The following is a 26,111-nucleotide window of genomic DNA, read 5'->3' on the forward strand; positions in this document are numbered from 1 at the left end:
CACCCGTCCGGTTGTGGCATCTCAAGTTCCACGAGGTGCAGCTATTTTTTGTGGTGAGAGAAACCACGTGACGAAACATCCCAAAGGTAAAGACACTGGCATCGAAAAATGGGAAGGGGAACACTTGGGAGGACGCGGCCGGAGCTTGAAACGACGGCGGTAAACCGCGAAACGAAGAAGAGTGGTGTTTGCGCTCCTGCATGGGAAACCGGAGGTATGGCGTGGGAATGGCAGTGAAGTGGACCGTGAGGTTCCCAGGCCTTCAGTCACACAAAACAACGCAGTGAGTCCCTGCACTGACTCGATTTTGAAAGCCAGCAGCGGTGCCTGACAGTCAGCCTTTTATTGTTGTCAGGAGAGGACGGCCAGGTCCGCATATTTGACGCGTTGCGTAAATGCCTCTTCTCTTATGTCTGGAATCGGTTCCTGACCGTAATTGCCGGCTGGCTGAAAAGCGACCGGTGACATTCGCTGTCTACCTCATAGACTGTACTCAGATCATATCATGGTTCTCCACATAAAGGCCCCGTGCCTCAGAAGAGAAGCTTTCCACATCACCAGCGCGGATGTGCGCACCGGCATGGCGATACGTATGCCCGGCAGATTCTCTCGAAGAGACTCCTGAACTCAAATGCTCTTTGGAACTCCGGCATATGCCGGAGTTCCAAAACGCTGGAGTGGTGTTTCAGCAATCAGGGGGAGGGCCATGTTTCAGGCGGATGGAAGGGCAGTCTTCAGATGACAGTCAATCTGCCGGCAAGTCCTCCTGGCATAATTATAGTAATCAAACTTCCTGTGGACATGACGAATCGAAGCGAAAACGTGGGAAGCTTCCGCAGTCAAATAGGGAGCGACAAACAGTGGTACATACGTGGTGACATGGACTTTCTGCGTAGAATCGCGGCGTGAAGACGGCCCGCAAGTACGAACATCGGGTACTATTGCACGGCGTATGCTTCGAGAGACGGACGGTCAGAAACGCGGGAGGTGCGAATTCCTGAGAACTATACTGCTTAAGCTTGTTGCGAAGGGTTCAGGGGCGTTTCCCAAAAGTACCTTGCACGAAAGCGAGACTTACGAGCCTGAACTCGCGTCGCCGCCTGGAGCATCCATCTACGTGCTACGAACGACGGACCACATACGAACACCTCTGCTCGGTCGCCACGCGCCGCGGCTGAACTCTCTGGCCGCTCCAGGGCTTCTTACTCATCAGAAATGAGCCCTTCGGCCATCGCGTAGTCAATGAAATCATCCATCTCGCTGGAAAGTCCGTCTGGCGGTCCTCCTAGGAACTCACGAAGGGCCTCGACGCTCACAGATCCAGTACGAGCAGGATCGAGAAGCTGCTCACATGGGCCCCCCCGTATGCGACATATTCAGTGAGCAAGAATTCGCGCGTTTAGTCATCACTAACTCCGTGTTGAGGCTCTCTCTTGACGTTTAGCTAACGAGTATTCCGATACGTGGCGGGGTCTGCGCACCACCACCAGTGCTTTGATGCCTTGGAATAGGACCATTGTTCTGCTGTTTTGCGGAGAAACAATTGGCGACGCGGGACTGTCACGGGACCTTTTGCACGATTCTGCACAAAATTCTCTGGCCAGCATTCCTGCCGTAACAGTTGCCCGTTGTACGGGTTCTCTACTTTCAGGGATTATGGACATGCATTCTGAGACCGGCGCACGCAACGCAGATGTGCTTGGTGAAGTCCCCTTACGGTGAACGCCGCCAGGAGAAGATCCTGGTCCGGTGGAGTATACACCTTCCCCGCTACAAACGCAAACACCGCCTCCTCGAACTTGTCGAACGGAACCTCTCCTGGGCTATCGGCTTGGAGCTTGAGAGAAGACAGTGCAAAGGAAAACGGGAAGGCTAGCATCCTTCTGGCAAAGCCCGGTGTAGGGTCGTGACACACGTGTCTCGTGAGGGAACTATTTGGACTGAGTGAACTGATCCAGTCGGCGGTTGGGGATCGGTCTGTGACCTGATTATCATCAGTGCAGGCTTTTCGCTGCGGTTACCTGTGGAAGGATCTGCCGGGCTACCTCTTCTTCAGACGGGAAAAACCCAAGGTACCTTAGTAGGTGAGGCGCCTCCCTATGAAAACAACATGCCGTCGAGTACCGCTCGGTGACAGTGATTTGCTCCAACTTGCCGCTGTTGTGACCGGATGCGTGTGCATGGTGTAAGAGCCAGTCAAACGACCCCGCTACGAATATTCAACAGCCGTTCTACGTCTGAATGGGACACATAGAATGATGAAAGCCCTGGTGAAGCCTGGAGTGCCTATTTTCTCTTAGAGTTATAGACACGTCTTTTTCATGTATTCGCCGTCGCCTCTCTTACTCTGCCATGATGCGACCGTAGCCATTCCCATCAACAAGCTGGAACGCTTTCTCGATTGCGCTACGCGTCAAGTCAGTGTTTTTATTTTGAGTGCTTGCCGGGATGTCCCCATTCGCCATACACGAACCCGACCCTGTCCTTGACAGGTCTGGCGTGTCGCCTGCGCTGTCTGGCGGGACGCGTTCGTGCGCAGGGGGGAGAGAGTTTGCCATATGTAGACCATGCAACGCCCAGTGGTTTGGCCGCTTGATCAAAGCGGTTCGAGAGTTATAGGCAAACGAGTGAATCCACTTGCCAAGAGCTTGCGCTTACAGCCACTCCCGAGGAGACTCTATGTTCGAGCCAATGCAGGTGCTATACCGCTTTTAGAGACACGGATCAACGGTAGATAGTGGAGTCTTCTCAAGCATGACTTCGCAACTTCAGAACGCGTTAAGCTAACGAGTGGGGTTCGCCCCGCAGGTACGCTTTTCGTTTTGACCCTGGACTCGGTGAATACTGGGCTTGTGGGGAAGTGCTGTGTGACGAATATCGAGACCTTCCGCAGGCGTCTGTGTGGAATCACCTACCTACGGCCAAGGCAAAGACACACGGGTTCCTCATTCACGTGACTATGCGAGACTGGAATCATGCAGAAAGCCCCCGCAAACGTATGGATAGTAGAAAGGTCCACGCAAGAGAGTTGGGGGCCTGAACTCCCGTCTATAGTCGCTTATCAATAAGTAGCTGAAAACGGAGTGTCGCCTAAAAAAGAGTTGTCCACACACCTGTCAAAAAATGAATCAAAGATAGCTTTTTCGGTTTACACAGCTACGCTCCTCAGGGAGACGTTGAAAATTTTCACGGAAGGGGGAAGCTGAAAGCGGCCCGATGACTCAAAACACCCTCCCCCTCTTCGACTAGCATAATGCGTTTCAGTCGGTGCCCGCGGTGCAATCTACACAGTGCGCACGGATCCGCACAGTTCACGAGGTGCACAGCTTTTTATGCAATCGCGAATCACATCACGATCTTTCCAAAAAAAATACACCAGTGGCAACCACGAACGCAAAATAAGCCAGCCCGTAAACTGAGTTTTTCCCCCCCCTACACACGGTGACCGGGTCCGGGTTGTAGCGCGGAAACCTTCTGTGGCGTCCAGGTGGCCTTTGCGTGCCATCTGATTTGGTCACTCTTCTGCTTCACATTGAGATACATACGGCATTGAGCGTCTCAGAGTTCATGCTAGACTTCCTGCTTAACGATGTCTCAGAATCACGTGACCTTTGAATCAATGCACAAGCTGCTCCCAGAAATATTGCCTGCCACGCTAACTGCCAAAAGTATCTATTGACAGTGTACCCGCTAACGCGGAGTCGTGCGCAGAACTGATACATGTTGAACTAAAAAAAGAAGACCCAGCTGCTGCAAGCAATGTTCCTGCTTCGACGCCTACAAGCTGGCACAACAATAGAGCCCTGTTCAGAGGGACCTCTCCGCGCGGGCGCCGCTGGAAGCATTGGTCAAAGCGTTCGATAAAGCAGACTTCCACAGACACTAGATGGTAGAGACTATCGCAGGCCTCCATTCAGTAGCTAGTGTCCATTTCTACTCCACCACACACACCTGCGGGAGGCGAGGATCAGTTCGTTGAATTTTTTTGAGTATCGGCGTTGTTCGTCTCGAGATAGACGCCACCACACACGGCACAGACCATATCGCGTGCATAAATTCCCAAGCGCAACACAGTGTTGCAGCTGTTGAGCTTTTTACATTCAGGGGTAAGCAACTACTGTGAAGATGCGGTGGCCGGTTGAAGGCAACCGGTGTGTATATGACTCATATGAGATGCTCCTTCCAGGCAGCTTTTCCAAACAGAAGAAGATTTCCGCTTCGCCTTCTCAGTAACAGAAACAAGCTCGAGGTTACACATACAAGAATAAAAACTCCGTCTCAACTGCGAGACGAATTTGACTGCGACATCTGCTGCTGAAGCTGCAGCCGCCGGCGGACTTCCACATTTTGCTCGTGCTGACGCCACTCGGTGGCCGCGAGGAAAGCTTGTTTGTCCAAATATCTGAAAACAAACACACGATGTCATGCATGGCTTCCCCCTATGCCTCACGACAACAGTGCGTGGACTGCCACAATAATGTACTCTGCTGTCAAGAAAACGGTAGCTAGAGTGCCACAGCAGCCGATCCTCGATTGCGTGCACGCTCCGCGTCTACCTTCTAGAAAAAACAGAGAAATTACACTTTATACGAATGCGACATTCCACGCGAGATGGTACCCAGCTCAGCACGCCACATAATGCGGGGTTTTTCTTCAGACCGGCTACCCGCGTAACCAGCAGACAAAACCAATCGCCGGTGCTCCAACAGAAAGGCGACAGCCACTTCTGGCGGCCTGAAACGCATCCTGTTTTCTACAGCACCTCAGGAGCCCCTAGAACTAAATAGCTCATTGCCCTGTGCTGTGCTACGTGTGACTGCCACTGAGGGCCTACGGGTGCGGTGCACGTATCGTCGGTACGAAAAGCAACAGAAGCAAGACGAACTCAGTCGCCACAAAAATCCATACTGCGAGAGACCTCAGCAAATCCGCGCGTCGCGCAGCGACTGCAGAGCTGCGGCTAAGGAAAAACGGACCGTTACGCGAACGCTTCAAGTCAGGAATGGTGACACAACACAGGCTGAGGCGGGACTGTGGATCGAAAGAAACTTACCCGTGACCCTTCTTGAGCTCCGCCTCGATACCTCTGTCGCGCTTGAATTTCTCCCTGAGAGAAAAGCGGCACGGACAGAAGTGATCGTTGGCCTCACACCTTCGGAAACCCCTGCGATGAATTTTGCCGCTTGAGATACGCGGCTCGCCTCCACGAAGAAGAGGCGCTCTCATACACACGTGAATCGCCTGACTGCGTTCCACGTCGCCGAGCTCTCCACAGCTTCGCTTGAAGCTGAGACAGCCGAGAGCAGAGACCTAGTATTGACTGGCCTGCTAGGATTTCACACGAACGAATCGACATGTGTGGACACGAACGCAGTCCGAACGGAGAGATCTGCATCCGCTGTACATTAGGAGAGTCTAAATTCTCGCGTGTTGCTGACGGAGAGTTTAATCGCCCCACGAAGGATGCGGAAGAGGAAACACGCAGTCGGACTCACCAGTCGGCTTGCGACTTTTGAACCGAGTTGATGGCCGAGGGGCCGTCGAGCGCTGCAGGGGAGTGAGCGACAGAACTCAACACGAAGTCTCGGCTCTGGAAGCTTGATGCATGGTGAGGCCGCCCCGCCCGCCTGTGAGCCCTCGGAGGCTCCCTGCGTCGCTAAAGCGAGCAGACCATTGGCGGCGAAAACATGTAACTCACACTTCGTTTCCTCTGCGAGTCAGCTACTAGGAAGCCCCTGTCTAGCCGGGAATAAGGGAGAAACAACCTCCGTAGAATCGCCCCTGACTGCGCGGCGCGAGCGGAGCGTGACCGCCCGCTGACAGACTCGCATGCATGCTCAACTGCGTCGCTCCCCTAGGACGGCGACGGCACAACAGCTGCCAGATTCCACTCGATCAACCTGTGTCACACTATCGAAACAAACTGCTTGCCAGCAATACACCATACACGTGCAGACCTGCCAAGCAGTTCGAGCCACATCTCTCACTGCATTCCAACGGAGGTCTGAGGATAGACCACACGTCGTTGGAATAGATTCGAAGACTGGTGCACGCACCTGACACGAGGCCGTCGAGCTCGGCAAATTGACCGCCCAGCTGCTGCGTCTTCTGTTGCTTCTGCAAGAACTTCTGGTACTGCTCCGAGGCCGCCTCCATGCGCACCTCGATCCTGCGCGCAGGAAAAGACTCAGCGGAAAAGCCAAATGGGAGGAGCAGTTTCGTACGAACCGAAACCGTGAGTGCCCGACCCCCGTCAAAAGTCCATTCTCGGTGCATGCCAGACATGTGTCCGGCGCCCGTCCAGGGTTCAGGGTCGACACACGAAGATGAGCCCTGAAACTGGAGACAGAAGAAGGCTTTGGCCTTCTTCTGTCTCCCCCTGCGAAGGCAGCAACGTATGGGAAAGACTAGCCTCGCTCATTCGGCTCCGTTTTCCGACTGCAAAGCCTCAGGCGAAATGTAAAAAACGAGTGTGAATGCAGTGCCGCGCACGAATTTCGCTTGCTTCAGTGGGTACGCGCGCCCCTGACTGGAGGCGGATCCCAGCAGCTTACTCGACACTCTTCCCGGCGAACTGAACGATCTTCTTCACAGTAATTTCTCCGGTCGAGTCCACTGAGGCAACCGCACAGAAGCCGAAACAGATCACACACACGGGATTGACCCTGAGAACGAAGAGGCCCTGCACGAAGGCGGCCGGCAGCTCGGCATGCACTGGGACTACAGGACTGACTCTTCCATGCTCGGGAAGGACAGGGAACACACAGAAGCGCTAGACGCACGGCAGCTCGCATACACACAATCTGCAGTAAATGCATACACAGGCATACACATGTATTTGTCGGATACCGGCCATGGTGCTAGCAGGAGACCCCATAGACGGCTGCCTTCAGGCCCATCAAGCTCTGCGTCTCCTCCCACGCATCCTGCTCGCGAGAAAAGAGAGTTCGCTGATATGTTTGTCGCGCAGCTCCTGTACGGCGCCACGGAAGCTCCGGGAGAACCAACCCGATTCGCACTGCCAGTCTGCACAGAGACTTACAGTTGCGCATCGCTTCCTCCCGCATCTTGGCCATGGCGGCGTCTGTCGGACGACGGCATCTCTGAAACGGAAGCGGAGGCGCAGAACGACGACAGCTGCGCGTGGAGACTCGTATCTGAAACCCGAGCCCTCCTCTCCACGCTGCATGCTGTGTGCACGCGACTTGCGGCAAGACATCCTCCAGGCCCAGCTAACGCGATCTCCTATATCCTAGTACCGTTAGATTCTGAATTACTGACTCAGAATAGTTGCTCTGAGCCTGGTGAGGCATTATACCTGCTTAAATTCGCGCACGCTGAAGGCCCGACCGGAGGGCAATGGCTCAGACGACGCCTGCGAGCGGCTTTGTGCGTCGTCGTCGCGTGTGTCGGAGCCGGCTGCGAGACCTTCCTCAGCGTCCTTCTCCTCGTGCGACGGCGCCGCCTTCGCGTCGCCCGGCGCGGCGGCTGCTGCTGACTGCCGCGCGGAGGGCTCAGGGCTCGCTTCCTTGGCGGAATCGACGGCAAGATGAGCCGAGGCGCTTTGACAAGACTGGAGAGCCGAGACGGCTATGGAAAGGTGGTGCTGCAGCTGGCCCCAGGTCCCGTTCTTCTTCTCGCCAGTTGGCGGGCACCGCCGATGAAATTGCAGCAGAAAATCGTCTGTCCGCGTCTGCGGGGCGGCACGCACATAAGCAGCAAACGCCGCTCGTCGGAGACCAGAGAAAGGCGAGAAGCCGGGCAGCCGCGCGTAAGCGTACCACGCCTATGCCACTTCGACACTTTAGGGCTGCTGACGCGAGCGCCGGAGCACACCAACCCAAATGATCAATCAAGCTATCGGGTTACGTATCTAGCTACATGGTTTAAATGCATACACACGCCGATAAAAACGCAACGATCGCGCTCGTTTCGTGTTATGGTTTAGGGTCCAGACGCTGACCGCATCCCTGCCGAGGTACTCGCCTCTATTCGCCGTGTATTTGCCGAAGTCGGAAAAAGCCCTTTCTGCTGCAGTCCCCGGCGCGCGGCCGGCAACACGAACTCACCGGCGAGTTGTACGCCACCAGCGCCTGCCGCGACTCCTCCTCCATCTCTGCAAAGAGGGAACAGACCTCTTCCTTCCGTGCCTCCTCTTCGGCCTTCTTGGTCGCCTTGCTTCGCTTCTTAGCTTCCTGACTGAACGCGCGGCACACGAACAGACTTCAGGCGAAACGCATCAGGGCCAAGGGAGGGGGGCTGAAAAGGGCGGGGTATGCGGACGAGCTGCGTTTCTCGGCTCAAAGTGAAGAGAGATACAGTCGAGTATGGACCACGCGGCACGCGGAAAAGTGGAAGGAAAACAAAGAAGTGCTCAAACCACCTTCTGACGTGTCTGCGTGGCAGGGCCTTGTTCTTTTGACGCGCAGATCGCACTTCAGTCAGCAACCTCGCGATCGTTGCGCCTGTACGCACTGCAACTGAGACTGGAAGGGCACCTGATCGCGAAGAGCGCAGAGGGTGTTGACAGAAGGGAACGCCTCACACAGGCAGACAGCGGTTTACGGCTTAGGCGGTAGACTCGGAATCCACAGAAAGAGGACGCGGAGACGCAGATTCCCCCCCCCCCCCCCTCCCCCGCGAGGGCTCAGAAGCAACGCAGAACGATGCCGCCCGGGCGGCGTGTCTGAAACTGATAGACACCGAAGCCGCGGGCCTCACACGACCGCGAAGAGTCGGAGGCGCGCCCAACCAGCGAAGCCAGTTGCCTGCATGCAGGCGCGTCAACCGTTCTAAAAGACGCGCGCCAGCCAGGCGCCCCTGACGTACTTTTTCTTGTCCCTGAGCAGCCGCTTTCGTCTGGCCGAAGACGAGACAACGGGCGCGCGTCTGCCAGCCGTCAGTTCGCCGTCGTCGGTGTCCTGCAGAGTTCCACAGTGCAGGAGCCCTGCCGACGCGCCGGAGAGAGCGTATGCGTGCGCACTCGGACGCCCACTCTGTCCTGGGGCCTCCTCGGCAGCGTCGTCGCTTTCGTCACCCTCCTCCGCGGATCCCTCGGAGGGCCCTGCTGACCCAGCGTAGTCCTCGTCGTCGTCCTCGGTGTCGCTGCCGAATTTCATGTCCAGGAGAGAAGACGCCATCGTGAAGGATTTTAAAAAACCCGAAACATAGATCCAGTTCCTGAACGCCAGATCCAGTCAACTGAAAAAGTGGGAACTAGCCAAGGCGCCTTAAAAACGACAACGGTGATATCTCGACAACGCGCGCACACGCAGTCGCTGGAAACCCGCGACGACTTAAGGCGCACACGGCTTCAGAAGAAAGGAGTGACTAAAGACCAGTCCGACGACTCGACAGTCAATCGAGAGAGCCAAAGAGGCCGCGGAAACTCAAAACGGTTCAGGCGAAAACACGTGTTTGGCCTCGCCGGCCTAGGCGGTCTTATCACGGTCGAGCGGTGCGCGAATGCCTTCCTTCCAGCTTTGAACAGGGAAGCCAGACACCTCCTATCAAGAAGAATCCAGTGACCTTAGCCAAGTCGTAGACCACGCGGAAAGCGGCCAGTTTTTGAGTGCCGACGTCTGGGCGCGTGCTGTCTGTCTGCGCAAGTTTGTCTGGCTCGGCAGAGTACACATGCAACCTCGCATGCAGTACTGAGGAAGCTAAGCTCGGGCGAGACCGAGTCAATCGGAGACTAGTACGAGACGGGAACGGAGTTTCAAGGGAAAATGAGGGCAACACAATGAAATCCAGGTGACCTACCCGTCTCTAGGAGGCGTGAAAGACTTTTTTTTGCCGTGTGATCCTTTTCTTGCCTGCAGTTCTCGACGCTTCGTGTTGAAGGGGGTCGCTGCTGTCTTCCGCACGCGTCGAGACTGCGCAGTTTCGTCATCCGCATCAAGACAAGGCAGCTTTCGTTCCGATCCATGCATGCGCCCGCGTCCCCTGCGTCCGTTGCTTTCCATCCGTAGAATGTTCAGCGAGAAAATCTGTTTTCCGCCGGAGAAGTGAAGGTCGCCACCCTGTCGCCGGTGGTGTGTCTTCATGTGACAACTGTTCCTACCTCTGAGCGGAGACTTCTCGGCCCCCAATATCCACGGTTGTCTGGCTGCTGCGTGCTACTCTTGCGTCGACTTCTACTTCCTGCTGACTTGCGTTTCCGACAACTACGCATTCACGCTCGAGACGCTGCGGCTCCCACCCAGCACCACGGGACGCACACGAGAAGCCTGCGGTCTTTTCCGGGCGAGCACACCGCGCCCGCCACCGCTTCTGCCACAAAGCCCGTTGCCCCTTTCCGAACGAAAAAAGCTGCGGCCGCAACTGCGTATCGACGCCGAGTCAGGACCAGAGTTTAAGCCGCCTTCGCTTTCGCCTTCGAGGCTCGCCAAGCATGCCATCGCCGCAGTGATCGCGTGTCGTGCGTCTGCGCATGCGGACAAGGGACGCCAAGGATGGAGTCGCAGCTCTTCGCAGGTGCAAGAGACGGTCAGAGACTCCTTGCTCGTCCGCAGGCCCGTAGCGCAAGTGTTTCGGCACCAGCAGGCGAGCTGCCATCAAATCGCTGACTGGTATTCGCCGCCTGCCGATACATTTCTCGCAACGAACTCAAGAACTATGGCGCGCTCCAGAGACGCACCACTCCGGCAGCGGCCGCTGCAGCCGCTGAGATGCTCTGACGACCCCGTCGCCGCTTCCAGGGAGCTTGGAGATTCCGAAGCTCGACTGAGTTTGCCCGTTCCCTCCTCTCATCGAGATGCCTGCTCTCTGTCCCCTGCCTCCACGCCTTTCTCTGCCTCAGAAGTTCGTGCTTCGCCTTCCCCAGGTCGTTCATCTTACACACTTGGCGCAACGGTCACTCGGTGGAAGACTGCAGCGGGAGGCCTTCTGTCACTGCGCGCGCTTCCGCACCTCCGCAGACTCGCTCTGTGTCGACTCTTCTGCCAGAAGTCGTGTCTTTTTTCTGCTTTCCTCCTCGTCTTTTGGGTGCTGTCCCCCATGGGACAGGGGTGCAGTTCGTCTCCTGTTCCCTCGACTCACGCGTCGCCTTACGGTTTCTGCCTCTTCTTCTTCGTCCTTCTCGCCGCGAAGGCCCAGGCGCTTCGGTACCTGGCGGCGTCCACGGGCGACGACGCTACCCGCGCTCTCACGACAACTCTGTCGAACGACCCGGCAAGCATTCTCTGCGCCGTGTGCGGGTCTTCAGAGGCGCGGTGGCTCACGCGCGCGACGCGCTGCGCACGCAGGAGTTGCCCGGCGTTTGCAGAGAAGGAGTGTCTTCCTCGCGCGCCGCGCCGCAGAGGGTGGCGAAGCGGGTTGTTGCGGGTCCTCTGGATGGCCTCCGCAGTGCATGCAGCGACTCAGGAGACGTGGCTCGCTCGGGCTCGGGTGTTCGAACGCGCGAGTGAATCGGGGCGGGTCGGGGGGGGGTATCATGGCAGCAGCCAAGATGCTCCCCCCACGCCTTCCTTGTCTCGTCGCCGCTGGCGCGTTTTTCCAGCAGCTCTGCACGGTCGTTTTCCGCCGAAGCGGCGCGACCCTTTCTCTCTCTAGCCCCTCGCTGCGCGTCGCGCAGAGCGCAGGGCGGAGCGGGTCGGCGCTTGCCCGCTCTGTTCTTGAGCGCGGGCAGTGGGGCGCCTCCATTTCGTCTGCCGCGTGGGCTCGCGGTGTGTGCTCGCCGTGAGCGCGGCCTCCAGCGTTTTCGCCCGGGCTATGGAGCCGTCGGCTTCGCTGGGGCTGCCTCTGTGGGTGTCTCCTCCACGTCTTCGCTGGGGATGGTGCGCGTCGTGATGCCTATCATCCCGACGCCTGAGTCGCTGTGCCCGCCGCGCGCGCCGACGGTCTACGAGGAGCTCCTGCGTCGTGCGAACGTGGAGGACGTGAACTACCTCACGACTCTGCGGGAGAAGGCAGACGAGATTCTGCCGATTCTTTTCGACATCGCGAAGGAACAGGGCCGCGAAATCTCCCCCGCGATGACCTTCAAACCCCAGCAGTTTGAGCAGCTCAAGCGGCTTCACGAGGCCTACCTGCGTGGCGAACTGCAGGATCAGCTGCAGCGAGAGAAAGAGAACGACACAGAGCGCGTCGCGGGTCAGGAATTCCTCAGCGGTCCTGAGCCTGCGGTCGACCCCCCCGAGAGCCTCGAGGACGCGCGCCTCGCCCGCATCGTCGCGAAGCACGCGGGAAAGCAGAAAACGCGGCAAGTGATTCCGGTGCACAGAGCTCCAGTTCCGCCAGCGTTCCATCTCATCGACGACCTGTACGGGCCCATATATGACAAAAAAGTTCTCCTCAAACAGGTAAGTGTCCGCAGAGGCGATCGCGGACTCTGGCGCGTGCCAGCTGGAACCCGCCCATCTCAATATGAGCTACGCACAACACCCCGACACTCCACATTCAGGTTCTGGCTCGGGCTCGCGCTCGTGTGCGCTCTGTAGTCATGCAGAAAACCTGTCGGAAGCGCGTTGAAAGGCGTGGCTGGGCGCTGCCTGACCTGGTTTTAGTACACGGATGACGTTCTTGGCTCGATCCCCCAACGTGTTTTCGAGCCTGCTTCAGAGGTCGCAGATCACCCAGGTGTGTGTTGCTGTCCTCTGCTCAGGTCCACTACTTTTTGAAACAAGGCAACTACGAAGCCGTGCGGAAAGTTATTCGCGAGAACCGCTTCGTGTTGTGCATCGAGGACGCCAAGAAACTGCTCCAGTTCGCTGCCACCGTCATCGAAGAGAAGGAGAAAGCAGTCCTCCAGCAGCGCATTGAGGCCACGTGGAACGCCTATCGCGGCGCGCTCCCCGAGTCCTTCTCTGATCAGGACGCGCAAGACATCCAGGCGCAGCTGGACCGCCTCTCCTCTTCGGGCCCGGGGCCCGCGGGGGCGCGAGACCCCGAGGGCGGGGCCGAGAAGGAGACCCGGGCAGCGACCCTCAGAGACAAGAGAGAGCGGCAGGCAGACAGGCGAAAGCGCCGGGAAGCGGAGGCCGCTGTGAAAACCCAAGCGAATCTGCTCAAGCGACTGTACGAGAAGACGGCAGCAGAGATCCGCGGCCTGCAGCAAGAGGCAGGGTTGCGCGTGCGCGCCCTGTATCACTCTATCCACAAGGCGCTTTGGGAGCATGGCGCTCTCAAGCCTTATGACAAACGGCCTAGGAAGAACCAGCAGAGAGCCACGGTCAGCGGAAAGCGCATGGAGAGGGACTCCTGGGCGCAGACAGGCGGGAAGGGATCCTCATAGCGTAATCACCTGAATTGCATACCGCGCTCACATTTTCCGAACGCGACTGGTTCCCTGAGTCTCTCCTGGCTCTGTGGGTTTCGAGGGGTGTCTCATTGCCGATGCCGGGTGTGCAAGGCCTACGCGTTGAAGGCGCTTGTCTGATAGCAGGTTTGCCGACTATGAGCGCAAACCCGAGCGCGGGCCTTCTCGGCTCTCGCACGAGCCTTATGCGTTGGTCTCCATTACCGCCCGCCGCTGCTGTCTGTTTCGTCTTTTCTTGCAGGTGGAAGTTGAGGATGTATCGCCGTACCTCAAGCCGCCGCCAGGTGAGTATCCGGTGCTGCACCATTCTGATGCCCGCGCCGCCTAGATGTCATACATCTTGAGAGACCAAAAGACATAGGACGAGCATCTACAGGCCCGCACTGGCTACCTGACTCCCGAAATGCAAAAATACTTTTTTCGTACGCGCCAGGCTTTCGCTTCTTGATAGTGATACGTCACCGGAGGCCCAGGGATCGTCTCAGCTTAGCTTGTGAGTCTTCGAAAGTTGCGTACATTGAGGCTTGCCACATGTCTGTGCGCCTGCTCGCGCGAGGTACGCGCATATCAGTTTCACTGAGACCAACTCAAACTGATCTGCTTCTGTTCCGCCGCTGGCGTTCGCGTTGGTGTCGACTCGAGTGAGACGCATCAGATACCTTTGAAAAAGATGCTGTGTTCTTCGTGCCAGTAGCACGCATGCGACGGTTTTGTTTCGCGCTTTCGCTAACCTGCGCGTTTCGGCATCGTAATGTTTTATCTTTCTTCAGATGCGACGCGCTTGGAGCGTCTCGAAGCGACAGAGGCCTTCGCGCGGGCTGTGAACAGCGAGGACTGGATGGAGGCCTGCAAGATTCTTCGCACTAAAACACGGTTCGTCGTTGTGCAGCATCGTGCGCGCAGGAGGAGAGTTGCTGAGCAGTCACCTGGGGATCTATCGCTTCGTTCCAAATGTGTTTGCGGGCCTGATGCGGCCTAACGTCCTAGCCCCCTGATCAGCGGTCGCCTGCCCGCGCCCATGAGAACGGCGGCGCGCCCGACAGCGACCTCTCACGTTGTTTTTGGCGCCCGCCATAAGGCATTTGGTGCGCAGGGCGCACTGCTCACGCGGGCGCGAGTGACGCATCTAGCTGGGGTGGGGCAGCCGTGATAAGTGCTTTCTTGTTTGGACGAGAGGAGGTCGCGTGCGCGGCGATTAGCTGCCCGGTTGCCTCACAAATGTCACTCTGACACCAAGGCAAGAAGCAGTTTCAGATGCGCGTTGCCGGTGTGCATGCCGCTCTGAGCTGCAGACTGCTCATGTTCAAGAGTCGCCACAAGCTCTTAGCCAAGTTTTTGGAGCTGTATCAGGTCGTGCATGCGAAGTCAGTGAAGAACTATCCGCCTGGGAGAGATCGCCACGACACAGGAGACGCGCCCACAGACTCCGCCGGAGCCCAAGGGGGCCAGGAACCCGCGCAGGGGCACGACCCAGGCCCCGCAGCGGAGACCGTGCAGAGTGAGGGCGAAGGGTCTACTGAAGGCAGGGGCGACGCCGGGAAGCGCCGACGGCTGACCCGCAGGGAGAAAAACGCGCTTCGGCGCAACTTCAAAAAACCCCCCGTGGGAGGCCCCTACACGGACAAGCAGCTGAACTTCTTTCGAAAAGTTTGGTGGACTACCCTCAGAAGGCCGCAGGTGGTCATGAAGCTCATGGAGCCTGTCGCCGAGTGGGATGACGAAGAGGCGAAGAAACTGTACAGAGTTCAGCTCGCCGAGTACCGGTAGGTCTAGAAAACACCACGTCGAGAGACTGCTGGTACTGTCAAGACGGACACCACCTTCAGGGGAATGACAGCCTACTGCTGGCGGATAGCAGGAGTGATAGGCTCCGCGGCAGTGCCCAGTGATGAGTCACAGACTTGTTTGCACCGTGTCACACCCACAAACGGGCGATCCCTAACGGACTTCAGAGACACCGTAGTGACCGGGAACTTCTCGCGCTCTGCGGGTTCCCATTTCCCCTTTCATCAGTCTTCTGTCAGTATTCGCTTGCGAAGGTTGTCGTGATTAAGGCTTCCTCGAGGCCTCGGCCTCTTTTTGTTTCGTTCCCCTTTCGTCGGGTTGGCGCGTGCCTCAGTGACTCTCTCCATTTCGCCTGTGAGGGCTCACTACTCTGAGGTGAGAAATGGCTGCGAAAGGTCGAGCGTGCCTGGCGTTCGTGTGCAATATGCAGAGAAAAGAAACGACAGGAAAACATTCAGTTCTGGCGCGATCGAGGCATTGATCTGACGAAGTACACAATGGACTTTAGCGACGCCAAGGGCCTTGACTGGCTCCGCCAGAAACAAGCTGAAGGGGCACTTGACGCCCCACCACCGACGCTGTGCAAGACCAAGAAGGAGCTGGAAGAGGAAAAGAAAGTCCAGGAAAGGAGTAAAGAGGCCACCTCAGAAGACAACAAGCAGGCCGGCGATGAGACTCCAGTGACGCCGGAGGATCAATCTCAGCAGCAAGAGACGCTTTCAACAGAGTAGAACGAGGAATCGCACACAAACTGGAGGTCGACGTGGTCAGAAGACGTGTTTCCGCTTAACGAACAGTTTTCCGTGGCGGAGCGCCCACGCCCAAGGGGCTGGGACGCTGAATGGGCCGCCGTCGGCTCAAGAAAAATTCATTTTTATATTTTATATATAGACAGTCTGATCCGAGAGAGGGAATGACCACGTGAGCGGTACGTTCTGATAAGGCGGGCTGATGTAGGTCAATGTAGAAATAAGACTGGGAGAGATCTAACATGCGGCGACGGCGGCACATGTCCCTGGTCGATCTAGAGGACCATGAGCAGGACCGGCAGACAAATCTCGTTTCGTGCGACGCGGAGCAATCCACCGCCCAAAGCGGAAGTGCTGTGCTCGGCAACAGAGAAATGTGTGAATTCCTCACGGAGACGCTGACATCAGGAGTCGTGGTCTGAACTGCTGCTCTATGAAAGGCTCTGCATTGAAGCAAATAACTTGTTCATCGCGTCTCGCGAGAGACTCTCTACGCGTGAGCAACTAAGCCCCGTAGCACGAGCCTAAAAATCCTCCGTCCCCCCTCCTGCTGATTACCCGACGCTCGCAGTGTTACGTGCTTCGCCGGGAGAGCGATAGGTCCACTGGACGCAGACAGCCGCGCCCAGCCGTGCCCAACAAGCCCGCCGGCTGCACTCGAGCATGAGTGCCTTTGAGCTTGATACGCCGTGTCGTTCTGCCGCCCGAACATGTTTCACAAGTTTAGACATGAGGAAGTGAATTGGGAGAGCAGAGCGAAAGGGACACCCCAAGTTTTGTTACAGAGGTTCTGAACAAGATGATTTTCCTGCAAGGCCCTGCGACCACGCTCATACGATGTGAACGGAAGTATCTGGACATGGACTGCAATATTCGCTTTAAGGGCAAGCACATACCGTTTCAGGAACATAAATCGACAAGCTCTGATGAACACGGGGCGTTTGGCTTAATATACGCACGTGACCACAGAGGTATGCTGACCCGCCGACGCTGTGAAGTCTGTGAAAGACAACTCACCCAGTGCAGCTGCCAATGTAGTTAGATCTGAGGCTACTCGCAATGTCGCAATGTATTTCTGCGAGTGGCGAGACTCCTCCACGCTTGCACCAGATCCGATTCAAAGGCGACTATCTACGCGCGAACGATGAATGGAAGGGGCAGATGTACGATATCAAAGTGGCTGCCGACCGGGACTGCTGCGTGCGGTCATGCTGCATATCGTTCACTCGAGTTCTGTCTGAGAGAGGCTTATTCTGCTATCTAGCAGAATGAAAGATTGAAAGAAATTGCAGAGTGGCCAGAAAGGAACACTTGTCGACACATGTTTCATGAGCTTAAAAGTCATTCTGCAGGATAATGTTACAAGCCCGCGACACCCGCGCATGCAGCGAGCTCGCGGGGGTCTTTCGCGCCGTATGCATGCCAGGAACCGCATGGCAAGTTTTCACCTTTCATCGGGGCAGCTCCAATCTGACGGCTACTTTTTCTTTTTTGGGGACGGCTGTACTTAGTGCTGCTCCACTGTGTGGTGCCTGAGTCTGGTTGGAGGTTTCTTGTGAAGGGACTTGGAGACCCGTACGCGGTCCTTCGTTTGCATGTAGCGTTATTTGTCCTTCCTTGAAGATGTCCGTGGTCTTTCACCGCTTGCTGTCTTCCGCGTATGTGAAACGTCGCATGATTGCGGAAACCTGTCTTTCCGCCGTCTCTCTTCGTATGCCTCTTACTCTTCGTGTACCGAGCTCTGTCGTCGTCGACGCGGATCATTCTTTGTTTTAACATTCACTGTTTTTGTTGGCGGGTGTAGTGCCTCCCAGTGAAGTGTCGAGCGCCTTCATTCGGTGACTCGCTCTTTTCTGTTTTCGCGCTGGGTGCTAGTGGAGTGCACCTTGAGTCCGGCCTTCGCCCCGTCGTCCTTTTCTGTCTCGACTGAACATGGCGTTCCGGTATCGTCGCGAGGGGCAATTCACCAAGTTCCGCGTGCACTTCGACCGCAGCGGTTTTCGGCCCTACATCGATGAGCTCAAGTGGGAGATAATGGATTGGCATTACCAGCGCGCCATGGGCCTGCAAATGAAGAAAACTCTGATGAGCTACCAAGAAGGTATACCCGCCAGTAGCCGCGCTGCAGAGGAGTCTTTGTGCCGCACTCAGGCAGTGACGCGCTCTTTAGGGGGTGTCAAGATCATGTTGCGCATCCACGTCTCCGTGGCAGGCTTGCGCTCTTTGGTCACCTTTCGACATGCACGTCGTCAAAACACTGCGCGAACGCTGGGCTCTTGTGAGTCCGTCCCTCCCCCTGTGCAACTGAAACGCTTCAGAGGTCGTCTGCATAGTTGCTGTTTGCAGCTCTGTGCACACAGGAGGTTGTGATCTTTTAAATCTCGCAGGGAATTTGCGCTCGCCTGTAGTGTGTGCCTCTGGCGTCTTCTTATGTCTTTTGCCTTATTATGGATGACCCTACACCCCTCCAAGCTGGTCGCGAACATCTGCAGAGAGCTGCCTGCATCGGCGCGTGCTTTATTTTCTTTCCGTGCATAACGATGCAAGTGCAGTGCTCCGGTAGTGTTATGCCCTAGTTTGACGCAGATTTCGATGACGCTGTGGCAGCCTGCAGAATGCGTTTGCGTTTGTCGGTCTCGTCCTGTGCGGTCGGCAGGGTCTGAGAAGCTGCAGTACATGCACGACATCATTGCCTTGGGGACTGCGGAAGCGAAGTTCCCCCATCCGACGAAGCGTTTCTTTTTCACCCCCGCGCTGCCTCTGACAATCCCGTACCGGCGGTCTTCGAATCCCTTTTGTCTTCTTTCCGCCAACAAGACAGGCTGGCGGCAGTGGACGCCGAAACTGCGGGTGCCGTTCCCGCAGCCCCTCGGCAAACGCAAGGTCGGAGGCACAGATCCCCAGCCGCCTGTCTTCCCGAAGGGCACGTAAACGAAGAAATCGCGATTATTCGGCTGGCGAAGTCCGTCGTGCAACGGCCTACGGCGGAAACCGTGCGGCCGCTTCATTCGGGCCGTGCGGAATCTGACTCTGGAGCGCCGACTAGTTGCTCGGCTCTACAGACGTGCACCCGACTAGTTCTTATTCGGGACTCCCCACGGATTCTGAGAGCTTCCAAGGAGGCGTCGGACGCGCAGGCGGTCGCCAAAACGCAGTCGGACACTGGCGTCGCCTTGGTAGCCGATCGACGCGACTCTCGGTAGCGGGTGGGGCGTGTGTTTCGGGCATTCCCTTCCCTTGCGGAGTCATGGTGCGTGCATGGGCTTCACGTACATTGGAGGCGGAACCGGCAGGTCGGTGGCAGCTGACGCCGTGCGCATCCCGAATCTGTCGGTGCTGCAAGCGGCGGAGTCTGTTCACGATTTCGCATGAGGGAAGACCGAGAAGGGCTCCCTCAGCGACCCTGGAGTGCCTCCGAGCGTGCGTGCGGTTGGGCGCGGCTGACGGCGCCGCGAATTGACGCTTCTAGGAGCATGTGTGTGCTCGTATTGCCAGCCAACTCTTGTGGGTAGAGCTGTCCTGCTGGTATAACGTGCCTTGCACTGCGGGACAGGAAGTGCGCGGGGCTGGCTGCAGGGCGTGAATGGGGGGGGGGGAGGAGAGGCCTGCCACTGCGTGTGGATTCCGTATGAGTGCGGTGATTGGCCGTGGGATGTCTTTTGGTGAGCTTCCCGCAGGCCAGCGTCGCTCGCAGCGCGACTTGTTACTGTCTGCTTTGCTAAGGTCGCGCGGGGGTTGCGCAGACGGAAAACATGTGAGATGAACAGGAGTTCATCTCACATGTTTTCTGTCTGCATCAGCGCCCGCAGTCGTTCAGGTTTCGGTCTCGAGAGCACCCTTGTTCGCTACTTCTGCCGCAGTGACTGCGTGTTCATGTGTAGCCTAATACGTGGCGTCGACGGGGGCGGGGGTGGCGGTTTTGCGGGGCTTCCTGATCGCGGCTGGAGCTCCTCCCTACTTTATTTTTGCAACGTTTCACTATTCCCTTCCCGTTCGGTGGCCTCGAATATGTTGGCCGTGTTGGGACTGGAGAGGGTCCGCCAGACCCGCTTGTCCAATATCCCAGGGCGTTTCCACTCCTTTTTGGCGAACAAGGACAGACACTATCACTATCTCCGAAGCACTAGTGTCTCCCACCCGTCTCTTCCGATTACGAAATCTCCCTCGCGGAAGTTAACACATTGCCTCCGATCGTGAGCGAGACGAATTCTCGAAGAAACCCTTGCGGCCCGTTGACACGGGACGTCAGGCGGCTATCTACGCACGTCTCCCGTCGTCTGTGGAGTCCATCCGACGCCCTTTCTGTAGTGGCGGTAACTGGGGCATCTGCACTCGGAGGGAGTTCCGGACGCACGTGGATGCGTACGCCTTTGTGCCCACTGCGTTCCTGGATCCACGCGGCCCTTTCCAGACACACAGCGGTACCACGGTAGACACGCAAATTGCTTTCCTTGAGGTAGAACCGTCGGAAGATCACTCGTCTTGTCGATGCCGTAGTTGTGCGCCACGCAATATCGGTTCCTCCCACCTGTAATATATCTACCCCATGAGAGTGTCAGCACCGCCCACACCACCTGTGATGAACACGACGTCCAGCAGCGTGTTTGTGCGCCACTTTCTCCTGCGCTGCTTCTGACGACTCACCCACTGCGACTGGAAAGCAGGCTCCTGCCCAGCGCGTAGGATTCCTCCTATCTCCTCAGGCCAAATATAGGGTGAAAGCTGTGTTCACGAATTTTGCGCTGTCACCTTGCCACTGCAAAGAAGCAGGAAAAAGAAGAGGTGGGGCAGGGACGTTTGAAGGCGGCGGCCCCGGAGAGAAGAAGCTTGAGGGTGTCGAGAGTCGACCGGACAAACGCAGCATGGATGCGAGACCAGCGCTCCCGCGGCTGGGCGCCAGCCGTCCCCATTCCCGCAGTCCACGACACTTGGCTCCCGTTGACGAGTTTCAAGCGTTCGCTTTCTGTGCGGTGGGGTCCTGCCGGCCTTTTCGGTTTTGGATATCGCAAGGTCCCGAATGTTGTGTCGGTCTCTTTTTCTCGGCCACCACTCTCATGAGGCGACAAGCACAACGCCCACTCCTCAACGCAAAAAGTACCAGCTGTTGTCCTGTGACGGAGCAGGATAGAATACTGTGTCTACACAAAGCCGTAAGCCAGGGGCGACGCCTCCGCCTCAGCTGTATGCTGCCTGACCCCTGAAAGCGTCAAGTATCACTGCTGCAACGATAACTGTACCGGGGCAGCACGTGACCTGCCTTGCGATCCGCGCATTCGAACAAACGGCCCCGCGTGAACTCCGGGCGTACCTCGCTTTCACTGAGATGTCCACAGGAGCGCTGTACGCGCTGTCCAGCCGAAGCGATGGTGCGACAGATTCCGTGCTTACCGTGGATGTGCCGAGTGGCAAGCCTACCGGCGGTGCGTGTCTAGGGCTCGTACGTGTGGTTGCACTCCGATAAACGTGTCTTCTTCGGTAAGGTTCCACAGGCCTAGCATGTCAAGCGTGCAAAGACTTCGCCTGCCGGAGGAATGTACCTCTTCCGGGCACAAGCGGTTACGGGTTGGATCTGCGCGTGCGAGACAGCAACAGTCCTTGGCTGTTCTCCTGTCTCCCCTTCTGCGAGGTGCGTGTGACGCAATGATGGTGCCGGAAAGTCCCTTGCTGTTGTAACACAGCAAAAACGGTTACATGCCGGATGTCCCATTCTGAGTAGACACCCGTGTGTGTGTGTGTCTTCCTCCTGCACATCATGATGCCGGCGCACTCTCTCTATGCCCGGTAGAGCGAGTGTTGCCCGTCGCCATCCTGTGCTCGCTCGACTTTGTCTATTTGCTTCCACTGCATGCAGGCTGCAACGCTTTGCCCCAGCAATCGGTAGTTTACCTCCGCAGTCAGTCCTTTTCTTCTGTGACCTGCGGCCCGATTTTTTGCCAGTGGAGGCTGGCGTCATTCCTGTCTGTCCGTTGGACGGGCTAGATTTTTTTTTCCACGATGACGCCGTTGCAGTTGTGTCCCCGTGTCCCCCTGTGCGCTGTCCCCTCTCGTCGGGGGCCGTTCTTCTGTACCGTTTTTGTCGTCGTTGCAGGCCTCCTTCCTTTTGCCTCATGTGACATGCTAGGGAACTCTGGGCGGCTCAGCCTAGCGCCTGAGCTAGGAATGCCCGAGGTGCGACTCGATTCGGGAATTCGTCCGCGCAGGCGTCTCCCAAGTCGGCTAAGCTCCGCAGCTTGGATGCGGCTCTTTGCCGATATGCGCCTAACGGAACTGGCTCTCCCCGCAACTGTGCACAGCACGTTGACTGACGTCAACAATCCACGCTACACGGAGCTAGCCCAAGCACAGACTGAAAACGTGACTCGCCAGCTGTGCGACGGTATCCGTGTGTTCGATGTGCGGCCGTGGATAGATGGCAAAGACGGCACGTGGTACACAGGTAAGAGTCGAAACTCTTCTTGCGCCGGAATGTAACCATAGCGCGCCACTGGAGATACTGGGACAGGGTCCTCAGGTGCGTTTTGTTCATGCAGAATGATTTATATGCCTTGATCATTGCTAGGCAGACTCTCTCGCGAATCGTGTATTTACAGGCAAGGTTCCCGAGTGTCTGGTTAGTACGGTGGTTCCCCAAGGAAAGGCGTGATCCAGCGAGATCCGTCCTCGTCAGTCAACCAGCTAGTGTTTTGTCTCCTAACTGCGCTGTGAGTTGCCAGTGTGGTGTGAAGGGCGTGAGCATATGACTGTGGCGTCGGAAAGTGTCTCGTATGTGTCGTTTGGCTTGATTTACTCTTCTCCGGACAGAGGTTCCATGGCGCTTCGAAGAAGACCTCGTCACTCTGCGGAAAGCAGCTGCGGCGCCCTCTCATGCTACGGATTCTTCTGGCGCTGCCTTGCCCAGTTCAGTACAAAGCCTCGTCGACCTGCATTCAAGCACAGCACTGGAGGCCAGCCTTTTCCGCCCAGTTCAGAATTTTCTGCGTTCAAATGGGAATGAAGTCGCGGTAGTTGTGTTCTCCGCTTTGAACGGCAACCGCCACGGCTCAGTCAGCTCTGCAAACCACGCTTCGTCTTTCGGGCATTTGCTGCGCCGCTATGCGGAGCTCTATCAGCCCGGTGCGAGTGCTGATCCGGAGAGCCTACCGAAGGCTGACCAGCTCTTCAGTCCGGCCGTTTTGCAGAGTCAGGTCGGTGATGGCCCCAGCGTGACAGGCACAGAGCACCCCGCGGCCTTCAGTGTTTTGTCCCGCTCGGATACGTCGGCGTCTATTCTGTCGTCTGCGGTCCGCAAGCCCCTTTTTTACCAAGACGTTCATGAGCTCATGCGCCTGGTCGATGAGTACTGGGGCCAGCTTCTCCCACGCCATGAGCACGTCTTCTACGGGCCTGCAGAAAGCAGCGAACATCCGGAGACGCCCGGGTCAACTGCCTTCCCGGGGGTTGTCGGGCGCTCCCACCGATGGAGGGCGGACAGCATCGACGAGTTCGGGCACGAGTACCCGATGGCGGAGTCGATCAACAGACCAGACGTTTTCGCTCGCTGGCTGCAGAGACAAGGCGAGCACTGGCTGTCGGAGGCGCCGCTCAGAGAGCTCGTTGCTTCGCGCGTCCAGCTGCTTTTATTTGTTGACGACCCTCTCGTGGCATGGTTCATCACGGCCTTTTCGAGGGAGCATGTCATGGTCTTTGTTGCTGGCGACCATGTCTACGACGTCAGTTACAAAAGCGAGGCGCTCCTCGCACCTTGCGGCATTCCCCATAGAACAGGACCAATCGGTGAGCGATGCTGTTTGGACCTTGAAAGAGACACAGCAACAACGAGGAACCCCTAGCAGTTTGCGACAGGGACGACTCCCGGCGGGGAGGTGGGGGGCGGGGGGGGGCGAAGGGGTGCGCCGCAGGAGAGGGGGGTGACAAGGCTTCACCACTACGGCAAGTGCGTCTCCAGGTGTTTCATTATAGTCCATAAGCAGGTGAACCCTTGCCGGATAATTATGGCAGTGCGCGGAAGTTGGACCCACTGTCCACGTAGCAAGTCTCGTGCTTTTGGGGTGTGACTGTCCTTAAAAAAAGTGCTGTTTAGACTGTCCGACTCGCGTTGACTTCGCTTACGGAAGGAAGCCCCGATGCGGGGGGCGCGCCCTGTGTTCCCATCAAAGTCTATTTGCGGGCTGCGTGATCTCCAACACTCTGCAGGCGACGAATTGTCGTTGACGAAGGAGCGCTCGTGGGCGCAGTGCCGCAGCAAGTGCGAGTCTCTGTCGGAGAGGCGGACAGCGACAACTGCTCGTGGGCCGTGCACGTATTGGACGTTTGGCCCGTATCTTTCTCCAGAAGACGACACCCAGGCGCCCGACGCTGTACAACAGAACTCGCCTACTTTCGACTGCCGCACGTTCACGGGCCCGCTGACGGTTCAAAGCTTAGCTCCTCTTGAGCGGGCGGTCACGCAGCCTGCAAACTGCGCCGCATCCACGCTGTTGGAAGATTCGTCGCAATGGAACTCTGTGAAGCTCTTCTCGGATCTAGTTGACAGCGTATGTCCCATCACCGGTCCCGGCGTGTCATCGCTCTCACTGGATGTCCACCAGCCTTTCGCGCGGGAGCTGTGCCTTTTGGATATATCTGGGGTTTACGGCAGTGCTGCCACATCTGAGCGACGCAGTCGTCAACAGAAAAAACCTACCGGAGGTGTTCAAGAAGCAAAGAAGCTTCTTCGGGTCCATTTTGCGCCGGCAGCGCCTTCGTACTTCATGTCCGGACCTCGTGGAGGAAAACGCCACTTTGGCGCCGTCGACGGGGTGACGCCCATGAACCGCCTGACGCTGCCGTGGGTGCTGTGGCACCTTGAGCGTCAACAGCTTCTGGAAGGCTTAACAACAGGAACAGGGGAGAAACGCGACCTCCCAGCGGGGATCGCGCGCGCTCGTGGCATCAGAGGAGGCCAAGTCACTCGACCCGTGAATGCACTCATGCTCATGAGATATGACAGCCTGAACAACGAAACGCGCAACGACCAGCCGCTGAACTACTTCGAGATCATCATGCGCCTTAATCCATTCCCAGCCGGTGCAGCGGCTCTTGCCCTTGAAGGCGAGCTGGGTGACTTCAGCAGCGAGGTAAGGAGATGGAAAACTTCAATGCTTCATAAAGGGAACATCAGAGTGACAGTGTAATTCGTGCAGACACTCGCAGACGGAATCGTCTTCATGAGGTTCGTCCGACCGCCCAGCATTTTGGATCAGCCGACAGTTCCGCCCGGTCGGCTCGTCGCGACAGAGGGGGTTGTGGTCTCGGCATCTCGCAACTCAAAACTGTAGGCGGATGTCTACATGCCTACTGTAGGGCCCTTTTAGCTTGTCTGTCAGCACCCGTGAGCATGCGTCTCACTTTGGCTGTCATCCTTCTGTCGGTTCCTCGAGCGCGTTATCTGTGAGTCAGAGACATGGACGCCTCGCCTTTTGCGTGTGAGTAGTGTCATGCAGTGTGAACGTTGGCGGTTTTATTGCTTCCCACGTGATGGGACAAGTGGCGGCAGCCTGACGGGGCTCTCATGTGTGCCCTCCCGCGTGTGTTGTTGGGTTATGCAGCGTTACCTGCACTTGACGGCCTTTCATTCCTTACCAAGTGACGTCGACGTCGTCGCGTTTTTCAGTGCACTCGATGGGTCGTCGCAGGCATCGAAAGCCCCATGTATGCCCATGATTTGGCTGGTAGTCTGCGTAGCTATTCTGTGTCTCTGTGCCATGATTACCGCCTGTATTTGCGGCTCGTCCGTGTGCTGGAAGTTGCCGCATCCGAACGGCCGCGGCGACTGGGCTTCTGCCCCCGGTGTCCCCGGGCAAAGGGCGGCGCCCGCAGTGGTACCAATGAATACTATCGATTCCGCGTGAGCTACACCAAAGGTTATGATGATGTCACTATGCACCGGGTGCACGCGCCAGGGCAGCCACGTCAACGAAGCGCTCGGAATAGAGGAGAGTATGAGGGTTCGTGTCACCAAGATGTGCCTGAGTGCTTTTCCTGGAAACTCGTCGGCTTTGTGTTCTCTGCCCTGATCTATGTAACGTGGTGATTTGTCTGTAAGGGGCGACACTTAAACAGAGGGCTAAACGTGGAGAACCGATCCAGGCTAGGAAGCATGCACGGCACACTGTGTCGCGTTGGATGTCGTCCTGTAAAAGGCTTTCTGCTGAATCGCAACCCGGGGAGTCAAGGTTGCCTGGGCATTTCTTGATGTGGGTGACGGTTTTCTCCACGACTACGGGAGCGTGCGGACCTGGAACCTCGATACACGAGCTCTTCGGCGGATAGGTGCATGT

At 57.1% G+C, this 26,111-nt stretch overlaps 5 protein-coding genes across 5 annotated transcripts; 3 read left to right on the forward strand and 2 right to left on the reverse strand.

The window, feature by feature from the left end:
- Positions 1-1,202: 1,202 nt before the first annotated feature.
- On the reverse strand, positions 1,203-1,879 carry BESB_048040 (uncharacterized protein; the record flags this gene model as incomplete). The annotated part of the gene is made up of 2 exons (XM_029363255.1): positions 1,203-1,343; positions 1,718-1,879. 2 exons carry the CDS (start codon positions 1,877-1,879, stop codon positions 1,203-1,205), a joined length of 303 nt encoding a protein of 100 aa, XP_029220621.1.
- A 2,399-nt stretch (positions 1,880-4,278) lies between these two features.
- On the reverse strand, positions 4,279-9,140 carry BESB_048050 (bucentaur or craniofacial development domain-containing protein; the record flags this gene model as incomplete). Its single annotated transcript, XM_029363256.1, has 9 exons — positions 4,279-4,402; positions 5,054-5,107; positions 5,496-5,547; positions 6,057-6,169; positions 6,555-6,615; positions 7,043-7,103; positions 7,319-7,693; positions 8,070-8,199; positions 8,830-9,140. 9 exons carry the CDS (start codon positions 9,138-9,140, stop codon positions 4,279-4,281), a joined length of 1,281 nt encoding a protein of 426 aa, XP_029220622.1.
- A 2,634-nt stretch (positions 9,141-11,774) lies between these two features.
- BESB_048060 (uncharacterized protein) lies at positions 11,775-15,774 on the forward strand (the record flags this gene model as incomplete). Its single annotated transcript, XM_029363257.1, has 6 exons — positions 11,775-12,302; positions 12,605-13,171; positions 13,500-13,542; positions 14,029-14,131; positions 14,551-15,021; positions 15,474-15,774. 6 exons carry the CDS (start codon positions 11,775-11,777, stop codon positions 15,772-15,774), a joined length of 2,013 nt encoding a protein of 670 aa, XP_029220623.1.
- Positions 15,775-17,724: 1,950 nt separating this feature from the next.
- Positions 17,725-18,723, forward strand: BESB_048070 (uncharacterized protein; the record flags this gene model as incomplete). The annotated part of the gene is made up of 2 exons (XM_029363258.1): positions 17,725-17,893; positions 18,449-18,723. 2 exons carry the CDS (start codon positions 17,725-17,727, stop codon positions 18,721-18,723), a joined length of 444 nt encoding a protein of 147 aa, XP_029220624.1.
- Positions 18,724-21,786: 3,063 nt separating this feature from the next.
- BESB_048080 (uncharacterized protein) lies at positions 21,787-25,682 on the forward strand (the record flags this gene model as incomplete). Its single annotated transcript, XM_029363259.1, has 4 exons — positions 21,787-22,228; positions 22,594-23,565; positions 23,986-24,908; positions 25,380-25,682. 4 exons carry the CDS (start codon positions 21,787-21,789, stop codon positions 25,680-25,682), a joined length of 2,640 nt encoding a protein of 879 aa, XP_029220625.1.
- Between the last annotated feature and the right edge of the window lie 429 nt (positions 25,683-26,111).

Source organism: Besnoitia besnoiti, chromosome III, assembly GCF_002563875.1.
Source record: "Besnoitia besnoiti strain Bb-Ger1 chromosome III, whole genome shotgun sequence".
NCBI lineage: Eukaryota > Apicomplexa > Conoidasida > Eucoccidiorida > Sarcocystidae > Besnoitia > Besnoitia besnoiti.